Source organism: Gracilinanus agilis, chromosome 4 (assembly GCF_016433145.1).
Source record: "Gracilinanus agilis isolate LMUSP501 chromosome 4, AgileGrace, whole genome shotgun sequence".
In the NCBI taxonomy this organism is placed as follows: Eukaryota; Metazoa; Chordata; class Mammalia; order Didelphimorphia; family Didelphidae; genus Gracilinanus; species Gracilinanus agilis.
The window spans coordinates 116,037,821-116,056,746 of NC_058133.1; the positions used below are offsets into that span (position 1 = coordinate 116,037,821).

Here is an 18,926-nt window from a genome sequence, read left to right on the forward strand (position 1 = left end):
TAATGTTGAACCAACCTTGCATTCCTGGTATAAATCCCACCTGATCATGATGGATAATCCTCTTGATCACTTGCTGGAGTTTCTTTGCTAATATTCTATTTAAGATTTTTGCATCTATGTTCATTAGGGAGATTGGTCTGTAGTTTTCTTTCTCTGTTTTTGATCTCCCTGGCTTTGGAATCAGTACCATATTTGTCTCATAAAAGGAATTTGGTAGGACTCCTTCTTTGCTTATCATATCAAATAATTTGTATAGTATTGGGATTAGTTGCTCTTTGAATGTCTGATAGAATTCACTTGTGAATCCATCAGGCCCTGGCAATTTTTTCTTAGGGAGTTCTTTGATGGCTTGTTCAATTTCTTTTTATGATATGGGATTATTTTGGTGTTCTATTTCTCCTCTTCATTAGAGGTGAGGTCTCCCTTTTCATCTTTGATATTGTCAATTTGCTTTTCTTCTTTCCTTTTTTTTATTAGATTGACCAGTACTTTGTCTGTTTTATCTGTTTTTTCAAAATACCAGCTTCTAGTCTTATTTATTAATTCAATAGAACTTTTACTTTTGATTTTATTAATTTCTCCCTTGATTTTTAGTATTTCTAATTTAGTTTTCATCTGGCGATTTTTAATTTGCTTGCTTTCTAGTTTTTTTAAGATGCATGCCCAATTCATTAATATCTGCCCTTCCTAATTTGTTAATATATGCACTCAAGGATATAAATTTCCCCCTGAGTACTGCCTTAGCTGTATCCCACTCAGTTTGGTAGGATGTCTCATCATTGTCATTCTCTTTAATGAAATTGTTGATTCTTTTTATGATTTCTTCTTTGACTAACTGGTTTTGGAGAATCATATTATTTAATTTCCAATTAGTTTTTAATTTGCCTCTCCATGTGCCCTTACTAATTATTATTTTTATTGCATTATGATCTGAGAAGGTTACATTTATTATTTCTGCTCTTTTGCATTTGCTTGCAATGTTTCTATGACCTAGTACATGGTCAATCTTTGTGAATGTACCATGTGCAGCTGAAAAGAAGGTGTATTCCTTTTTGTCCCTATTTATTTCTCTCCACATATCTATTAAATCTAATTTTTCTAGGACTTCATTTACCTCTCTTATCTCTTTCTTTAATTTTTTTTGGGTTTGATTTATCTAGATCTGAAAGAGGGATATTTAGATCTCCCACTAGTATGGTTTTGCTATCTTTTTCCTTTTTGAGCTTGGCCAGTTTCTCCTTTAGGAATTTGGATGCTATGCCATTTGGTGCATACATATTGAGCAATGTTATTTCCTCATTGTCTATACTGCCTTTTATCAGGATGTAATTACTGTCCCTGTCTTTTTTAATCATATTTATTTTTACTTTGGGTTTGTCAGAAATCATGATCGTCACTTCTGCCTTCTTTTTCTCATTTGAAGCCCAAAAACCTTTGCTCAAGCCCTTTACCTTCAAGATGTGTATGTCCACCCACCTCATATGTGTTTCTTGTAGACAACATATGGTAGGGTTTTGGTTTCTAATCCACTCTGCTATTTGCTTCCACTTTATGGGCGAGTTCATCCCATTCACATTCAGAGTGATAATTATCAGTTGTTTATTCGCCAACATTTTGGTATCCTCTCCTAGTTCTACCCCTTCTTCTTATACTATTTTCTTTTTAACCAGTGGTTTGCTTTATGCCAGTAACCCTTGTCCCCTCCCTTGATTTACTTCCCTTTCTACCCCCTCCTTTATTATTCCCCTATTTTTATTTTTAAGGCCTAATGAATTCCCTCCCCTTTTTCTCCCTTCACTTCTTTGACCTCCCCACTCCCCTTGGTTTATCCTTTCTGACTTTCTCAGTAGGGTTAGATAGAGTTTTATATCCCAATGGATATAGCTACTTTTCCCTCTCAGGATTAATTCCACTGAGAGTAAGGTTTAAATTTTACCTCTTAATACTCTTTTCCTCTTCTTCTTATAATAGTATTCATCCTCTCCCCTTCCCATGCCCTCTTTGTGTGTAATAGAAAATCCTATTTTTTTATTCATTCAAATTTGTTATTTGCATTTCTAATCAATAGCAAAACTCCAAAATTATTTTAACATGTAAGGGGGACTTCTAGTTAAGATGGCTACAGGAAAAGCTACAGAAAAGACAAGGCCTCCTATTTTTACTCCAGCAAAGAAATAAAAATAGCATTTGATTAAATAGTCAAGAAATAATCAAAGAAAATAAATATCTTCATTCATATAAGAATAACACAAACCCCCATAAAATAATCAAGAAATAATCAAGAAAAATAAATATTTCCATCTATACCAGAATAACACAAAAAAGACAGCTGGATACATACAGGACCCTTTTATCAGGAAAGTCAACATGACTTCCAGGTAAATAAACCCCAAATTTCCTACACTTGGATCAGAGATGATCCAAGGATATTTGCAGCATGTAGCACTCTTTCACTGGAGGAAAATGGATAGGAGTCACAACTTGAAAAAAATTGGGGAGCCACAGTGATAATGAGAAACTCTAGTACTTTGTTCTGACTATAGGCATAGGACTGTATTCTGATTGATGTGCTAGAGGAGTCTAGAAGGACCCATCATTTTGACATATTTATTTGGAACAATATAATTTGGTCCAGATTCTAAAGGGAAATAATCAAAAAAGTGGGAAAGAAGAGATGTATCAATACTCAATCTTAAAAATACACTTCAAATAAATAAGCATCAAAACTGTTTAATTTTATTTGAAAACAGAAAAAGTGATCAGCAGAACTGATGAGGTACACAACATTTAGGAACAAATGAACTTAGTGACAGCATGTTAATTAAATCTAATCACACCCAACTACTAGGGTTAGAACTCATTCAATAAATTCAACCAGGATAACTGGAAAGTAGTCTCAAAGAGATTAGGTTTAGATCAGCATCTCATGTCATATGCGAAAATAAGTTCCTAATAAGTATGTATATATTATTTTTGCAATTATATGTAGGGGAAGAGTTCTTGAATATAAAAGGGATAAAGAGGGCCATGCAAGGTAGATTAGACAATTTTGATTACATAATTCAAAAACCTGTTGCAAAATAAATTCAGTATAGTTGAACATTAGAAGGGAAATAACTGGAAAAAAATGTTTGTAGCAAGTTTCTCTTATAAAAGTCTGAGAGCCAAAATATGTAAGGAACTGCTTCAAATGTTTAAAAACTAGATCCATTTCCTTGGTCAACAGATATGAAGAGACAATTATCAAGGGAAGAAAACAAGATATCTACAATCATATGGAAATAAACTCTAAGTCATTAATAAAAATATAGATTCAGATGAAAACAACTTAATTTCCTTTGCATATCGATCAGATTGGGAGAGATGACAGAAAAGGGGTGACTGCTATTGAAGATTCTGTGAGAGGATAAGCAAAATAATGCATTGTTGTTGGGGCTATGAATTCGTCCAGCCATTTTGGAAAGCAATGCAGAACTATAGCACCAAATCTCACTAAACTTTGACCCAGAAATATCTTTGTTAGACATATTTTTAATGTATCAAATAGACAGGAAGAAAATATCTGTAAAAATATTCATAGCGATATTTTTTGTTGTAGGAAAAACCTGCTGAATGTTCGGACAGTGCCCATTGGTTGGGGAATGGCTGAACAAACTAGAGGATATGGAATGTAATATAATATTGTAGTGCTTTCTACAAGAAATTATGAAAAATAATAATTTGGAGAAGCCAGAGAAGAATGGTGTGAATCGATGTAGAGGGAAATGAATAGAACTTGAGTACAATTTATATAATACCTGAAACATTGTAAAGAACAACAATTTTGAAATACTTAAGAACTTTGAACAATTTAATGACCAATCATGATTCCAGGACTAATGATGAAGCACCCTGTTTCCCTTTTCACATCAATGGAGTGGATGTACAGAATGCCACATCGTTTTAGCACATGATGAAAACTTGATTTATTCTGCTTAATTAAGCTTATTTGTAACAAGAGAGGATTTTTTTGATCATGAGAAAGTTCGTGGGTTAGTGGGGGCTAGTACTAGTGATGCCAAAAATAAAGGAGAAAAGGAAAAAAAAGAATGCTAATGAAGGAAGTTCAGAGGGAAACAGATTTAAGCAGAACTGTTTTGAAATTAATATATTGACTATCTTATATGTTAAAGAAAATACAAGTTATATGTAATAGAAACAAAAGAAATGAGAGATCATTGTAGCTATTAGCCATTACAACTGACCTTATGTATGAAGTCCTGAAATAAAATTAGTGTAATGATTTATAACTTAAAATACCTTTTATTAGAAAAAAGATTCAAAAAGTGAAGATCTTTATACATTAGAAATAAAACTATTAAGGTATGTTATTCATAAAATGAATATAGATTTGTCCCCTGACACCATTAATAAAAATGATTGCAACTTGATATTTTCTAACTCAGACTGTTTCTAGAGTCAACAATGATGATCCAGTAAAAGATGTTTGATAATGCTTTTTGGTTGATGTGAGCTACTGTGTTTTTGTTTTTGTATGGGGGTGAAGGAAGTGGAGATGGGGTGTGGTATATTTCTTTTGGAATATTATAGCCAATAGAAGGGACCACTGGAATTTTTTTTAACGTGCTTCTTTGCCTTTTAGGTGGACTAGCATTAGCCCAAGTACTCTTTTTTTACGTGAAGTACTTGGTCCTTTTTGGTGTTCCTGCCCTGGCTATGCAGCTGGATGGAATCCTACCTCCTGCCCTTCCCCGATGTGTGAGCACAATGTATAGCTTCACTGGAATGTGGAGGTTAGTTCTATGTTTTCCTAACATGGTTTGGGTTGTTTCATGAAGAAAAACTCGGGATAGTGTTCTGGAAATTTAGGTTCTAGCTCTGTCTTCTGCAGTTAACTCTTATTTATGAGTTTGGGCAAATTCTTTGCCCCATTCATTGCTTTACTTATTTGTCTAAAGGAAATGGATAATTTATCCCTGGCACATCCCCCTCTTTAGCATATTATGAGGTTGTGAAGATGAGTGGGAAAGCTCTTTGAAAAAGGAAAGGAGCTCTGTAAATTCAAGTCATATGAAAGTGTGGTTTCCTAGTGAATTGAAACATTTTTCTGGGTATCTGATATTGCCTTGACATCCTATTTAGTTGATGAGACATTATTATAATGATTTGTGGTTATGCATAGGAGAATGTGTTTTTCTCTCTCTCTTTTTTTTAAATTTTAAACCCTTAACTTCTGTGTATTGACTTATAGGTGGAAGATTGGTAAGGGTAGGCAATGGGGGTCAAGTGACTTGCCCAGGGTCACACAGCTGGGAAGTGTCTGAGGCCGGATCTGAACCTAGGACTTCCCGTCTCTAGGCCTGGCTCTCAATCCACTGAGCTACCCAGCTGCCCCCATAGGAGAATGTGTTTTAAAAAATCTCATCACCCCCTACATGTAACCTATAGGCTCTGTACTCCTAGAGAAAGGCTCTTTTGGGTTTATGATAGAAATAATTTTTTGCAACATCTGTCACTGGGCACAAGTTCCTCCCAGATGCATGATCTCCCCAGAGTTTTTGTTAAAAAAGAACCCTCAACTACTGATAAAATCTGCTTCTTCTTGGTATAGAAGTGGTGGCTATGGGTACAGAGTGTTGTACATATTATGAAACAGATTATTCCTTAGGTTGGTTTTGTCATAAGGAAGGACTCTATTTTTTTGGAGAAGGCAGTTATTGAGATGTAAATTTGGTGTTTGAAGAAAAAAACATATTAAAGCATATTAAAAGAAATTTTCAATGGTATTAATTCGGTTTGTCTCTTGCTGTTTCTGACTTGTTTGCTATTGTGGTTCTCTTATAGCTTTTTGGCTTGTCTATTCCATATTTGTCAGAATGTAGACTTTATTTCCCTTCCAGATCTGCATTGCATAAGAACTGCATATAGTTGATAATGTGTTAATTTTCATTGTAGATTAATGAGATTTTTTTTCACTAAAATCTCACTTTAGGGTTGTAGCATGATATGATGAAAAGATGACTGGTTTTGGAGTCAGGAGATTAGTTTGACTCTAATCCATTTATTCCCAATGTCATTTTGAGCAATTTACTTTCTCTCTATGGGTCTCAGATTCCTGTATGTAGAAAGAATGCTCATCATTGGTTGTTCCAAGTCTAAAAGCCAGGGGGTGAACATAGTTGATTTTATATGATAGAATTACTTTTGGAACAGCAAACTTCATGTAAGGACTATGATTTCCAAAGGATAAGTTAGGAAAGGGCGTGACTGTTAAGTGGCAGTAACAAGCAGGTTGACTGGATGTTCTCCAAGGTCTTTTCTGGCCCCAAATTGTGTGATACAATATGATCCCTTAATGTTGCTCTCAGAGATTAGGAATTTTTCAGTCTCTTTCTTGGTGACCTCATTAGGTTTCCTAGCTTTAATTGTTATCTCACACAATCACAGAATTTGAGAATTGGAAGAAGCCCATTCTTTCTCCTGAACTCAAAATCCCACATCTCTGACTGCTTGCTGGACATCTTTTATTTGAATGCCCCATAAATATCTCAGACTCAATATATAATTTCCTTTCCTTTATTGTAGCTGTTATGCCCTCCATCCCAACCTCATTTCCCAAACTGGACTTCCAAAGATCATGCCTGGAAGTTACTCAGCTTCTGGGCCTATCCATACTCATTTTCAATCTGGCCATTTTCCATCCTGTCACTGTAGGTAGATCCTCATTCCCCCCACCTTTTCACCCATTGCTTTAAGAAGTATAATCAGTGAACCACTACTATTGCCAGTTCAAAAGGGAGTGTCATTGGACAGACACATTTTTTTCTACTTATACACCCAGTGACTCCCCAGGCCAAAACGGTTTTCCCTGGTTACCATTTCCTTTTATAAGTTGTCTCCCATTGTTAAAGTATCAGCCCCTTAAAGATAGAGAATGCTTCCTTTTTGTATTTGTTTCTCCATAACTTGGGCAGCTAGGCAGCAATGTCAAACGTGGAGTAAGGAGGACTCATTTTCCTTACTTTAAATCTGACCTCTGGCCAAGTTTCTTAATTCTATTTGCCCTAGTTTCCTCATCTGTAAAATGAACTGGAGAAGAAAATGGCAAACCATTCCAGTATTTTTGCCAAGAAAACCCTAAATGGGCTCACAAAGAGTCAGACATAACTGAAAAATGACTGAATAACTCAATAAATTGGTATAGTCTATTGCAGTGATGAGACTGTGTGCACAAACTGCAACCTTCATGCTGCATGTGAGCCTCCCTACCTTACACCACACAGGGGAGGGAGGAAGCACTGCTATTGGGCTTCTGGGAAGAGGGGCAGGAGATGCGAGAAATGTCTTCAGGTAAATATAGAGAGGAGTAAAGGAGCATGCTCCAGCATGTGTGCTATTGGTTCATCAACGTGGGCATATGGTATAACAAATAAATAAATACTTTTTCATTCATTCATTCATATTCAACATAGAACTTATTACATTTTCTGCCAAATCCATTCATCCTCCAAACTTGACCCTTCCCATTGAAGGTACCTGTGTCCTTCCATTTATCTAGTTTTGAATCCTAGAGTTATTTCTTGACTTCCTCCCTTTACTGACATCTCTGAAATCCAATCAGTTCTCACATCTTACTAATTCTCTCTTTAAGTATCTCTGTCACATCTCTTTCCTTTTAGCCAATAATCCTCTACCTATGCAGGATAAGGTTTTTATCACTTTTAGCATGAACTATTTTAGTAGCCTTTCAAATAATATTCCTGCTTCCAGTTTCTACCCTCTCCAAACCATCCTTCACACAGCTTCCAGGTATTCTTTAAATGTTGATTTGACCATATCACTTGCCTCCTTTAAAATCTTTAGTAGTGGCAGTATGGTGACTCAGGGAATAGAAAGCTAGGTTGGACACCAGAGGACTTGGGTTCAAATATGACTTCAGAAATTTCCTAGCTATGTGACCCTGGAAAAGTCACTTCAACCCAATTGCCAAACCCTTACTGTTCTTTTGCCTTGGAACCAATACTTAATATCAATTCTAAGCCAGAAATATAAACATATTATATCTATTCCAGTAGAGTATAAATTCAGTGAGGGCATAGACTATTTATTTTGGTGATTATTATCACCAGTATTTAGCTCAGTGCTTTTTATTAGTACGTGCTTTATATGCATTTATTAAATTAAAGTTAATTGAAATGAATTTAATTTAATCAAGGATATATCCTATCCTATAGGGTTAATATAATGGAAAGACCACTGGGCTAGGAGTTGGGAAGATCTGAGTTCAGTTCTGGCCTCAGATACTTACTTGTGTTGACTCTGTTTCTCTTTGCTTCTGTTTCCTAAATTGTAAAGTGGATATGACCATAGCACTCAGGCCCCTGAGTTCGTTGTGAGAAGTAAATGAGAAGGTTGTAAAGTGCTTGGCACATAATAAGTGCTTAAGAAATTCTTGTTGTTTTCTTTAGCAACACATTATGACATTGCCATCCATTAATCTATCCAAATCTCTCTTGGATTTATTTATGATTTAGATCTACCTAACTTTGCAGATAGAATGAATTTCTTATAGTTATTAGCCACTTTATGATGTAAAATCGCTTTTCTTTGTCCTAACTCAATTTGCCCCTGAGTATTTTTCACTTTGGCTAGACGGTTGAAGAATGTTCACAAAGGTAATTATTTTTTAAACTTGAAAATATAACCTCCTTAAGGGCATTGTTTAGAAGATCTGGTACAAAGACTGCTGGCTCTGCCACTTAACTGTTGTGTATCATTGGATAAATAATTTCTCCTTTCATGTGGCTTGGTTTCAAAATCAAAAATGAAGAGATTAAACTAGAGAACATATAAGTTTCAACTCCAAAGCTCTTATTTTTGTGCCTATATCCTGGCTAAATACTTCATTTTCTAATGAAATTGTGAGACAGGAAGGCAGCAGGTAGATAGTTCTAATTTTAAAGGTGAAGAACACGAGTAGCTTCCTCAGATTCCTAAAATAACGTAGGAGTTGTTAACCTGAAATCTGTGAACTTATTTTTGATATATATGTATATAATTTGTATTATACATACATACACACATATAAATATATGTATATCTAGATAGATAAGTATATTTCAATTAACTGGTTTCTTTTGTTATATTTTATGCCTTAAAATACATTATTCAGATAATAGTATTAGAAATGCTAGCAATAGTTGAAACTCAGTAATTTTAACACAATATATATAAAATAAATCCATATAAATAATCAGTATTTTTATTTATTATTAACGAAGACCTGCCAGAACAGATAGAGATATCACATTTAAAATAACCACAGATAGAATAAAATACCTGGGAGCATACCTGCAAAAATGAGCTCAGAAATTACATGAACATAATTATAAAAAATCTTTTACCCAAATAAAGCCATATTTAAATAATTGGAAAAATATTAATTGTTCTTGCATGGACAGAACCAATATAAGTAAAATGACAATCCTGCCTAAACTCATCTACTTATTTGATTCCTTCCCAGTTAAATTACTAAAAAATTATTTTTTGTTAGAAAAATAGTAACAAAATTCATTTGGAAGAACAAAAGATCAAGAATATCAAAAGAATTAATGAAAAAATTTGTGAAGTAAGGTAATCTAGTAGTATCAGATTTTAAACTGTATTATAAAGCAGTAATTATAAAAAGCATTTGTGGGGGGCAGCTGGATAGCTCAGTGGATTGAGAGCCAGGTCTAGAGATGGGAGGTCCTAGGTTCAAATCTGGTCTCAGACACTTCCCAGCTGTGTGACCGGGCAAGTCACTTGACCCCCGTTGCCCACCCTTACCACTCTTCTACCTAGGAGCCAATACACAGAAGTTAAGGGTTTAAAAATGTAAAAAAAAAAAGCATTTGGTTCTGGCCAAGAAATAAAATGGTAGAGCAGTGGAACAGAACAGACATATGGGCAGTAGTAGAAGATTATAGTAAACTTGTATTTGACAGAAATATAGATCTAAGTTTTTGAAATAAGAACACGATTTGGTAAAATTTGCTGGGACAATTGGAAAGTAATTTGGCAGAATCTAGATATAGACTGATATCTTATACCATTCACTGAGATAAGACCACAATAGACTCATGACCTAAACATAACAAGATATCATAAATGAATTAGAACAAGGAACATATTACCTATCATATTTATTGATAGGAGAGGAATTTATGAATAAACAAGAGATGGAGAATATTGTGGTGTGCAAAATAGATATTTTTATTAAATTAAAGTGGATTTTTTAATAAATAAAATTAGTGTAGCTAAGATTAGAAGGAAATCAGAAAATTGAGAAAAAATTTATAGACAGTTTCTCAGATAGAGGTCTTAGATCTAAAATATATAGAGAACTCTGTCAATTTTACAATAAGAGCCATCCCACAATTGATAAATGGTCAAAAGATATGAGCAGAGAATTTTTGGATGGGGACATCAAAGCCATATGTAGGTATATGAAAAAATCCTTTAAATAACTACTGATTAGAGAAATGCAAATCAAAACAGTCCAGAGAAATCATATCACACCTATCAGATTGGCTAAAATGATAAATGTTTTCAGTGGATTGAGAACCAGGCCTAGAGATGGGAGGTCCTAGGTTCAAATCTGGCCTCAGTCACTTCCCAGCTGTGTGACCCTGGGCAAGTCACTTGACCCCCATTGCCTACCCTTACCACTCTTTTGCCTTAGAGCCAATACACAGTATTGACTCCAACACAGAAGGTAAGGGTTTTAAAATAAAATAAAATAAAATAAAATGATAAATGTTGGAGGAGATGCAGGGATATGGGGTCACAAATACACTGCTGATGGAACCGTGAATTGATCCAGCCTTTTTGGAGAGCAATTGGGAATTATGCCTAGAGAATTATAAAACTGTGTATATCCTTAGGCTCAGATTGCTGGGGCTATTTTCCAAGTAGATCATGGAAAAAGGAAAAGAACCTATAAGTTCCAAAGTATTTATAGAAAGTCTCTGTGTGGTGGCAAAGAGTTGGAAATCAAGGGGATGTCCATCAATTGAGAGTGGTTAAACAAATTGTGGTATATGATTATGATGAAATACCATTATTCTGTAAGGATTGATGAAGTTAATTAAAAAAAACTTAAAAAGACCTACATGAAATAATGAAGAGTGAAATGAGTAGAACCATGAAAACATTCTATAGAGCTACAAAATTAATATTTGGAGAATGATTTGTAAATGTTCACTCCACATTTCTTTGGAAAGAACTGATAAATAGAAATAAGAAATACATAATTTATCTATCTATGTATCTATGTATATATTTTTGTTATGATGCCTTCTATGGTGCAGGGAGGGGAAGAGGAACTGAGATACCTGGGAATAAATTTTATTAAAAAATTCTCACATTGGGGCAACTGGGTAGCTCAGTGGATTGAGAGCCAGGCCTAGAGATGGGAGGTCCTAGGTTCAAATCTGGCCTCAGTCACTTCCCAGATGTGTGACCCTGGGCAAGTCATTTGACCCCCATTGCCTACCCTTATCACTCTTCTGCCTTGGAGCCAATACACAGTATTGACTCCAAGACCAAAGGTAAGGGTTTTAAAGAAAAAAAATTCTCACATTGTTCTGAGAAGGAGTCCTTAGGCTTCAATAGACTGTTAGCTACAATGCAAAAAAGAAAGAGTGGAATTACAGTAACAGAACACCCCAGCTGAAAAGGACCTTAAGGATTATCTGGTTTTCCTTCATCAGACAGGATAAGGAAACTGATTCAAGACTAAACACATTGCCCAGCCCAGTAGTTTAGTCCATCCTCTTGGCTTCTTGTATTTTCTTGTGTGATCTTCCCACATGTGGCTTGTTTTCTTATTACATGAAGCAATTCACCCTCTCAAGCACACTGGAGATTCAGGACACTCATTTTGCTCTTTGAATACTTTCAGTTGGATAATTATTTATGCCACAGAGATAGATAGCAAATCTGTCATCTCCATGATTGGAATTTTATCCAACCTGCTCAGTACCATCCCTTGGCTGAGAATTGCTTTTCTCCCTGAATTTCTTTGAAATGTCATTCATTTTTAAATTGTTGCATTAAAAGGGAGTCAAGATACATACCCAGAAATATTAATAGGAAGGTAAAGCAATGGAGATGAATACTTACTTTGGGCAGAGAAGGACCTGATGATGAAATGGCCCTCAATGTATGACATTCTATCTTGCACTGCTCTGACACATTAAAGGATGAGCCAAAATGGCTTTCCCTTTATCAGGGGTAAGCTTTTTTTACTCTTCTCTTAACCTTGTAAATGGCTTTCACTTTTTTTTCCATTTTCTGTCTTCTCACCTACACTAGGAGTGTGCCTCCCCCTCCCTGTGTCCCTTTACTTTGAAACCCTAAGTTCAGAGCTCTTCAGAGAGACTGATAAGAGAGTATTGAATGATCAGGAATTAGTGATTGACCTTTTGAGGGGGGAATTAACTCTCCTTGTGCCATTTTATAGATAAGGATTGAGACTTAGAGAGTTGTAAAGTATGCCCATGACAATGGAACAAGTAAGTATCAAAGGTTGAAATTGAAGGAAGATCTTTCCAGAATCCAAGTTGTGCCCTTTTCCTTGTACTCTGTTGACTCCATTCATTCATTCATAGGAGGAAAAATCAGGATGGATGGAAGGTAAAGGAAAGAATTTAAAAAAGACATTCAAAGATTGCTTAAAATTGTCCTACTATATTTGACTGAACTGATATTAGTAATTGAACTTTTAGCCTTCCATTTTTTATAAGAGAAGAGACTACACGTTTGGACAATATACTGGTTGATAGCAGACATTTTTCAGATAGTTTTGACAGTGAAAAGGCACTTAAAAGAAGAGGAGTCATTTCTATCCATGTCCCATATCAACTAGAAAAGTCTAAACACTAAATCAGGAAAAAGAAAAAAATGGTCATTAACTGTGAGATATCATGAGACATGCTAGCTAAAATTGGGGAGCAGCTAGGTGGTACAGTAGATAGAATGACAGGTGTAGAGTTAGGAATACCTAAATTTAAATCCCTTTTCAGCTATTGGGCAAGTCACTTAACCCTGTTTGCCTCAGTTTCTCATCTATAAATTGAACTGGAGAGGGAAATGGCAAACCATTCCAGACTTTGCTAAGAGAACCCCAAACGGGGTCATGAAGAGTTGTCCATGACTGAAACAACAACAAACCAAAATTGGCCATGAAAAATTGCTGTTTGCTTGAAGGTGGTTAAGAGAGGTAGCGTGTTCCCCTCAGGTATTCTTTGTGTCATTTAACACCAACAATATAATCACAGACATAACAGTTCTCTAGAGTGAGTGAGTGTGTGTGTGTGTGTGTGTGTGTGTGTGTTTGTAAATGGGTCAGTCAGTCAACAAACATTTATTAAATGCCTTCTTTGTTCTAGGCACTGTGCCAAGTGCTTGGGATACAAATAAGAAAGACAGCCTCTGCTCTCAAGAGACTTATAATCTAAAGAGGGAAGACTACACAAAAGGACTCTGGAAAGAGTGAGGGGTACCAAGCACAAGGTCAGAGTTGCTGATGGAAAATGAGGAATTATCTGGATCTGTGCCTAGATAAAGGAAGGTTTTGGGAGGAATTTCTCTCTATCTTCCTGCTGTCCAGTCAGAGAAAGGAGACAACTGAGCACTCTGAGAAGGCATTGAGTATCAAAGCTGAGTTGATCTGAATGATGATGAGATTAGGTCATCCTAGGGGAGGCGTGATGTTCATTGACTCAAAAATAAGCAGAAAAACTGATGGAAAATGAAGAAAGAATGTATATATGTGTATGAGTATATGAGTTTCCACCAGCATAATATTACTTTGGTCTTATAAAAGTCTGAAAAATTGCAGATTTTCTGCTTAATTTTCCATGCACATGTTTTAATTTGGGTGAGGCCCGTTGTGAGTGTTCTTTGCCAAGAACCATTAAAGATGATATTATATGGTTGAATTTTCACATTAGAAATCCCATCATGTTCCTCTGATTTGATTTCTAGCTATGAAAGGGAAGTGTACAGAGTGGTAGAATTTCCCACATCTACTAGAAAGTTATGGGTCAATTTCATTTGTCTCTGTTATCTCACACAACATGCCCTCTGCATTTTTTGAATCATGATGATCCCTGAGGCTCACAACTCCACTCATGAATTACTGCTTGAAAGAGGTGAGTACGCTCTTGTCAGTGGTATAAGGCACTGATATGGGATTTAAAAATAAAATATAAAAAGAAGTCCTAGAATCACTATGTACTGGGATACCTCTAATCTTGATCACTGTAATGGCCCCTTAATCAGTCCCCGTGCCTTTATCCTGAAGTTCCCTTCTCCTCATCCAATCTGTGGAGATGCTGATGTGATATACCTTAAGCAGAAATCTAATAACATCACTTCTACTCCATAAATGTCAGCAGCTCCCTATTGCCTCTAGATAAAATACAAGCTATTCTGTTTGACTTTTGAAAGTATTCATAACCCTACTTTAAGATCTTTCTCACTTCATTATACATTACTCCCTTCATTGCTCTATGTGGTCCAGCCACGCTGACCTAAGTTCTTTACATACAGTATTCTATTTTTTGTCTCTGTTCTCCCTGCCTGGAATGCACTTTCTCTTCAACTCTGCCTTGGAGAATCCCTTATTTCCTTCAAGACACACCTCAAACACTTTACTTCAAAGCCTTTAATTGTCTTCTAACTGCCAATATCTCTTCTCACAAATTACCTTATATTTACTTGCCCTGTACTTATATTTATTCCATATATGTTTATTCAGTACATACTTATATATTGGAAGGGTTGATCAGGGCACCCCTCATCAATTTATTTTCCCTAATCCAGTTAGTGAAATCATGATAGTAAAGGTTTTTACTTAATGGAATGAGAGGGCAGCTAGATGCTGTCTGGCAAAAAACACTCCCATATTAGTTGCTGTTGTAAGAGTAACCCCAAAATAAAACCATAAATACACTGATGTGAAAGATGACTCCAACAATTCTTTCTCTGGAGGTGGATAGCATTCCCCATCCTAAGTTTTTCAGAATTGCCCCAGATCATTGCATTGCTGAGAGTAGCCAATTTTCATAGATAATAATTGTCAAATATTGCTATTATAATGTACAATGTTCTCCTGGTTTTGCTTATTTCACTCTGTATCAGTTCTTGCAGATCATTCCAGCTTTTTCAGAAAGCATCCTCCTTATCATTTCTTATAGCACAATAGTATCCCATCACCATCATATATACCACAATTTGTTTAATCATTCCCCATTTGATGGGCATCCCCTCAATTTCGAATTCTTTGCCTGCTAGAGGAATTCCAGTTTAAGATGGTGGCAGAATAGAAGCAGTGTGCTTAACCTCTCCTAACTCACACAGATAGGACTCCTTAAGAGGACATAAAAACCAAATCCAGATGAACAAAGGGATCCCATAACAGGGCACAGCATTGAAGGTACGTGGGATCGGGGTGAAATAGCTCTCATTAAAATGTAAGCTGAGCAACCCCACCCTCACCCCCACCACTTACAGTGCCAAAGCCAGTGCACAAGAGTTAGAGCGAGTTTGGGGCATCCATTATGTTCTTGGAAGCTACCTGGGATCACCAGGGCCTGCTCCTGAGAGCAGCAAGATTTAAGACCCCAAGAGGCTAAAGAACCCAGACTTTGAATGCAGACCTTGAGCTCAGGCATGGACCTTGGGGACCCAGTGCGGAGGGGTACATGACTGTGGAATCAGCTTCCTGAGACTGTTAAAGGAGTCTCGGGCAGATGAGCAAGCAAGGGGACCACCAGGAGGCTTGACCCTGAGAACAGCTCAACTTGAGACAATAGGAACTTAAAGAGTGCAGACCGACTGTGGGCTAGAGGATAAAGCTGAGAAGGCCGCACGGAGCTCTGACTCAGACAAAAACTGCTCCACAGATTGATAGGCAGGTCTGCCTCACCTAGACTTCTGACTGAGAAAGAAAAAAAAACATCATAATAATAATGACAAGTCATGCACAAGAACCTCTAAAGAGAAAGATCAAGAAGAAAATTTTAACACTCAACAACTTTTACACAGAAAAAATCCAGACAACAGAGCAAATAGCAGAGGAGAACAAAACAAGTAATCATATCCAAACCTTCCCCCGAAAATGAAAATTGGTCACAAGCTCCTAAAGAGTTCAAATCTGAGATCATGAGAAAGATGGAAGAGATTTGGCAAGAAAAGTGGGAAATAGCTCAAAAGGAAATTAACAGGTTAAAAGAAAGAAACTCCCAATTGGAGAAAGATGCTCAGAAATCAAACAAAATGATAATTAAGCAGCAGGAAACCATGAAAAACAGAATAGACCAAATCAAAAATGAAAATCAAAAGATTATAGCAGAAAACCAGTCTCTAAAGACAAGAATTGGGCAAGTAGAAGCCAATGATCTCTCAAGACAGCAAGAACAAATAAAGCTAAGTCAAAAGACTGATAAAATAGAAGGAAACATGAAATATCTCACTGAGAAAATATAAGATCAAGAAAACAGGTCTAGAAGAGACAATTTGAGAATCGTTGGTCATCCAGAAAAAGCAAAAATTAATAGAAATTTGGACTCCATACTAAAAGAAATTATCCAAGTAAACTGCCCTGATGTTCTTCAACAAGAGGGCAAAATAGACATTGAAAGGATCCAAATATCACTCTCTACACTAAACCCTCAAAAGATAATCCCCAGGAATATAATAGCCAAATTCAAGATCTTCCAAATAAAAGAAAAAATTTACAAGAAGCCAGAAAGAGACAATTCAGATATCAAGGAGAACCAATTAGGATCACACAGTATCTGGCAGCCTCCACACTAAGAGACCACAAGGCTTGGAATATGATATTCAGAAAGGTAAGACAATTGGGTCTACAACCCAGGATCACCTACCCATGAAAACTGACTATATACTTCCAGGGGAAAGTGTGGGCATTCAACAAGACAGAAGATTTCCAAGTATTTGCACAGAAAAGACCAGGACTAAATGGAGAGTTCAATATCCAAACACAAAAACCAAGAGAAATATGAAAAGGTAAATAAGAAACAGAGGAGAAAGAAAGAAAATTGTTATTTTTAAATTTACCTCTTTAAGCCTTAATAAGATCAAATTAGTTGTATTCCTATATGGAGAAATGTTATGTATAATTTTCAAAAACTGCATTCACTTTATAGCAATTAGAAGAATTATTCATAGGGAGAGGTTGGAGCACTAAATGGTCTAAGATGAGACAAGGGGGAAAAAAGAGGGGGGTGAATAGTAGATGGCATCAAGAGAAACTTGAATGAATAAGAAAAATAAGATATTCTATACCACACAAAGAGAGCATGGGAAGGGGAGGGGATGAATACTATTAGAAAAAGGAGAGGAAGAGAGCATTAAGAGGTAATATTTAAACCTTACTCTCAGCAGAATTAACCCTGAGAGGGAAGAGTAGCTGTATCCATTGGGATATAGAATTCTATCTAACCCTACTGAGAAAGTCAGAAGGGATAAACCAAGGGGAGCAGGGGAGTGGGGAGATCAAAAAAGGGAGAGGAGGAGAGGGGGGAGGGAATTCATTAGGCTTTAAAAAATAAAAAGAGGTGAATAACAAGGGAGTTGGGTGGAAAGGGAAGTAAATCAAGGGAGGGAAAAAGGGGGGCTGGTCTAAAAGAAACCACTGGTTTAAAAGGAAATAGTGTAAGAAGAAGGGGTAGACAATAATATGTAAATAAGTCCTGACTGATCACACATGTTTAAACCAGTGGAAATGCACTTTGGATATGGGGGGGCGGATTGAAGGGGGGATGAAGGGGAAAGTAAAAACAGGAATCATGTAACCGTGGAAAATTTTTCAAAAAAAATAAATTATTTAAATCCTAACTAATAAATAAATGACTCATTTTCCAGTTCAAAAAAAAAAGAATGAAATAGCTTAAGAAGAAGGGGTAGAACTAGGAGAGGATACCAAAATCTTGGGGAATACACCACTGATAATCATAACTCTGAATGTGAATGGGATGAACTTGCCCATAAAATGGAAGCAAATAGCAGAGTACATTAGAAACCAAAATCCTACCATATTTTGTCTAAAGAAACACATATGAGGTGGGTGGACATACACAGGCTTAAGGTCCGTGACTGGAGCAAAATCTTTTGGGCTTCAAATGAGAAAAAGAAGGCAAGAGTGGTGATCATGATTTATGACAAAGCCAAAGTAAAAATAGATCTGATTAAAAGAGACAGGGTAGGTAATTACATCCTGATAAAAGGCAGTATAGACACTGAGGAAATAACAGTACTCAACATGTATGCACCAAATGGTATAGCATCCAAATTCATAAAGGAGAAACTGGCAGAGCTCAAGAAGGAAATAGATAGTAAAACTATATTAGTGGGAGATCTAAATATCCCTCTTTCAGATCTAGATAAATCAAACAAAAAAATTAATAAGAAAGAGATGAGATGTGAATAAAATCCTAGAAAATTAGATTTAATAGATATGTGGAGAGAAATAAATAGGGACAAAAATGAATACACCTTCTTTTCATCTGCACATGGTACATTCACAAAGATTGACCATGTACTAGGTCATAGAAACATTGCAAACAAATGCAAAAGAGCAGAAACAATAAATATAACCTCCTCAGATCATAATTCAATAAAATTTATAATTAGTAAGGGCACATGGACAGGCAAATAAAAAACTAATTGGAAATTAAGTAATATGATTCTCCAAAACCAGTTAGTTAAAGAAGAAATCATAGAAAAAATCAATAATTTCATTGAAGAGATTGACAATGATGAGACATCCTACCAAACTGTGTGGGATGCAGCTAAGGCAGTACTCAGGGGGAAATTTATATCCTTGAGTGCATGTATTAACAAATTAGAGAGGG

General features: G+C 36.0%; 1 protein-coding gene across 3 annotated transcripts in view; it reads left to right on the forward strand.

Moving 5' to 3' along the window:
* Positions 1 to 18,926, forward strand: part of HHAT (hedgehog acyltransferase) — a 601,381-nt gene that overhangs the window by 157,909 nt on the left and 424,546 nt on the right. For all 3 annotated transcript variants that reach the window (XM_044672463.1, XM_044672465.1, XM_044672466.1), the window contains one exon: positions 4,643 to 4,793. In XM_044672463.1, the coding sequence (XP_044528398.1) occupies positions 4,643 to 4,793 (151 nt within the window). The remainder of the gene's footprint in view (positions 1 to 4,642; positions 4,794 to 18,926) is intronic.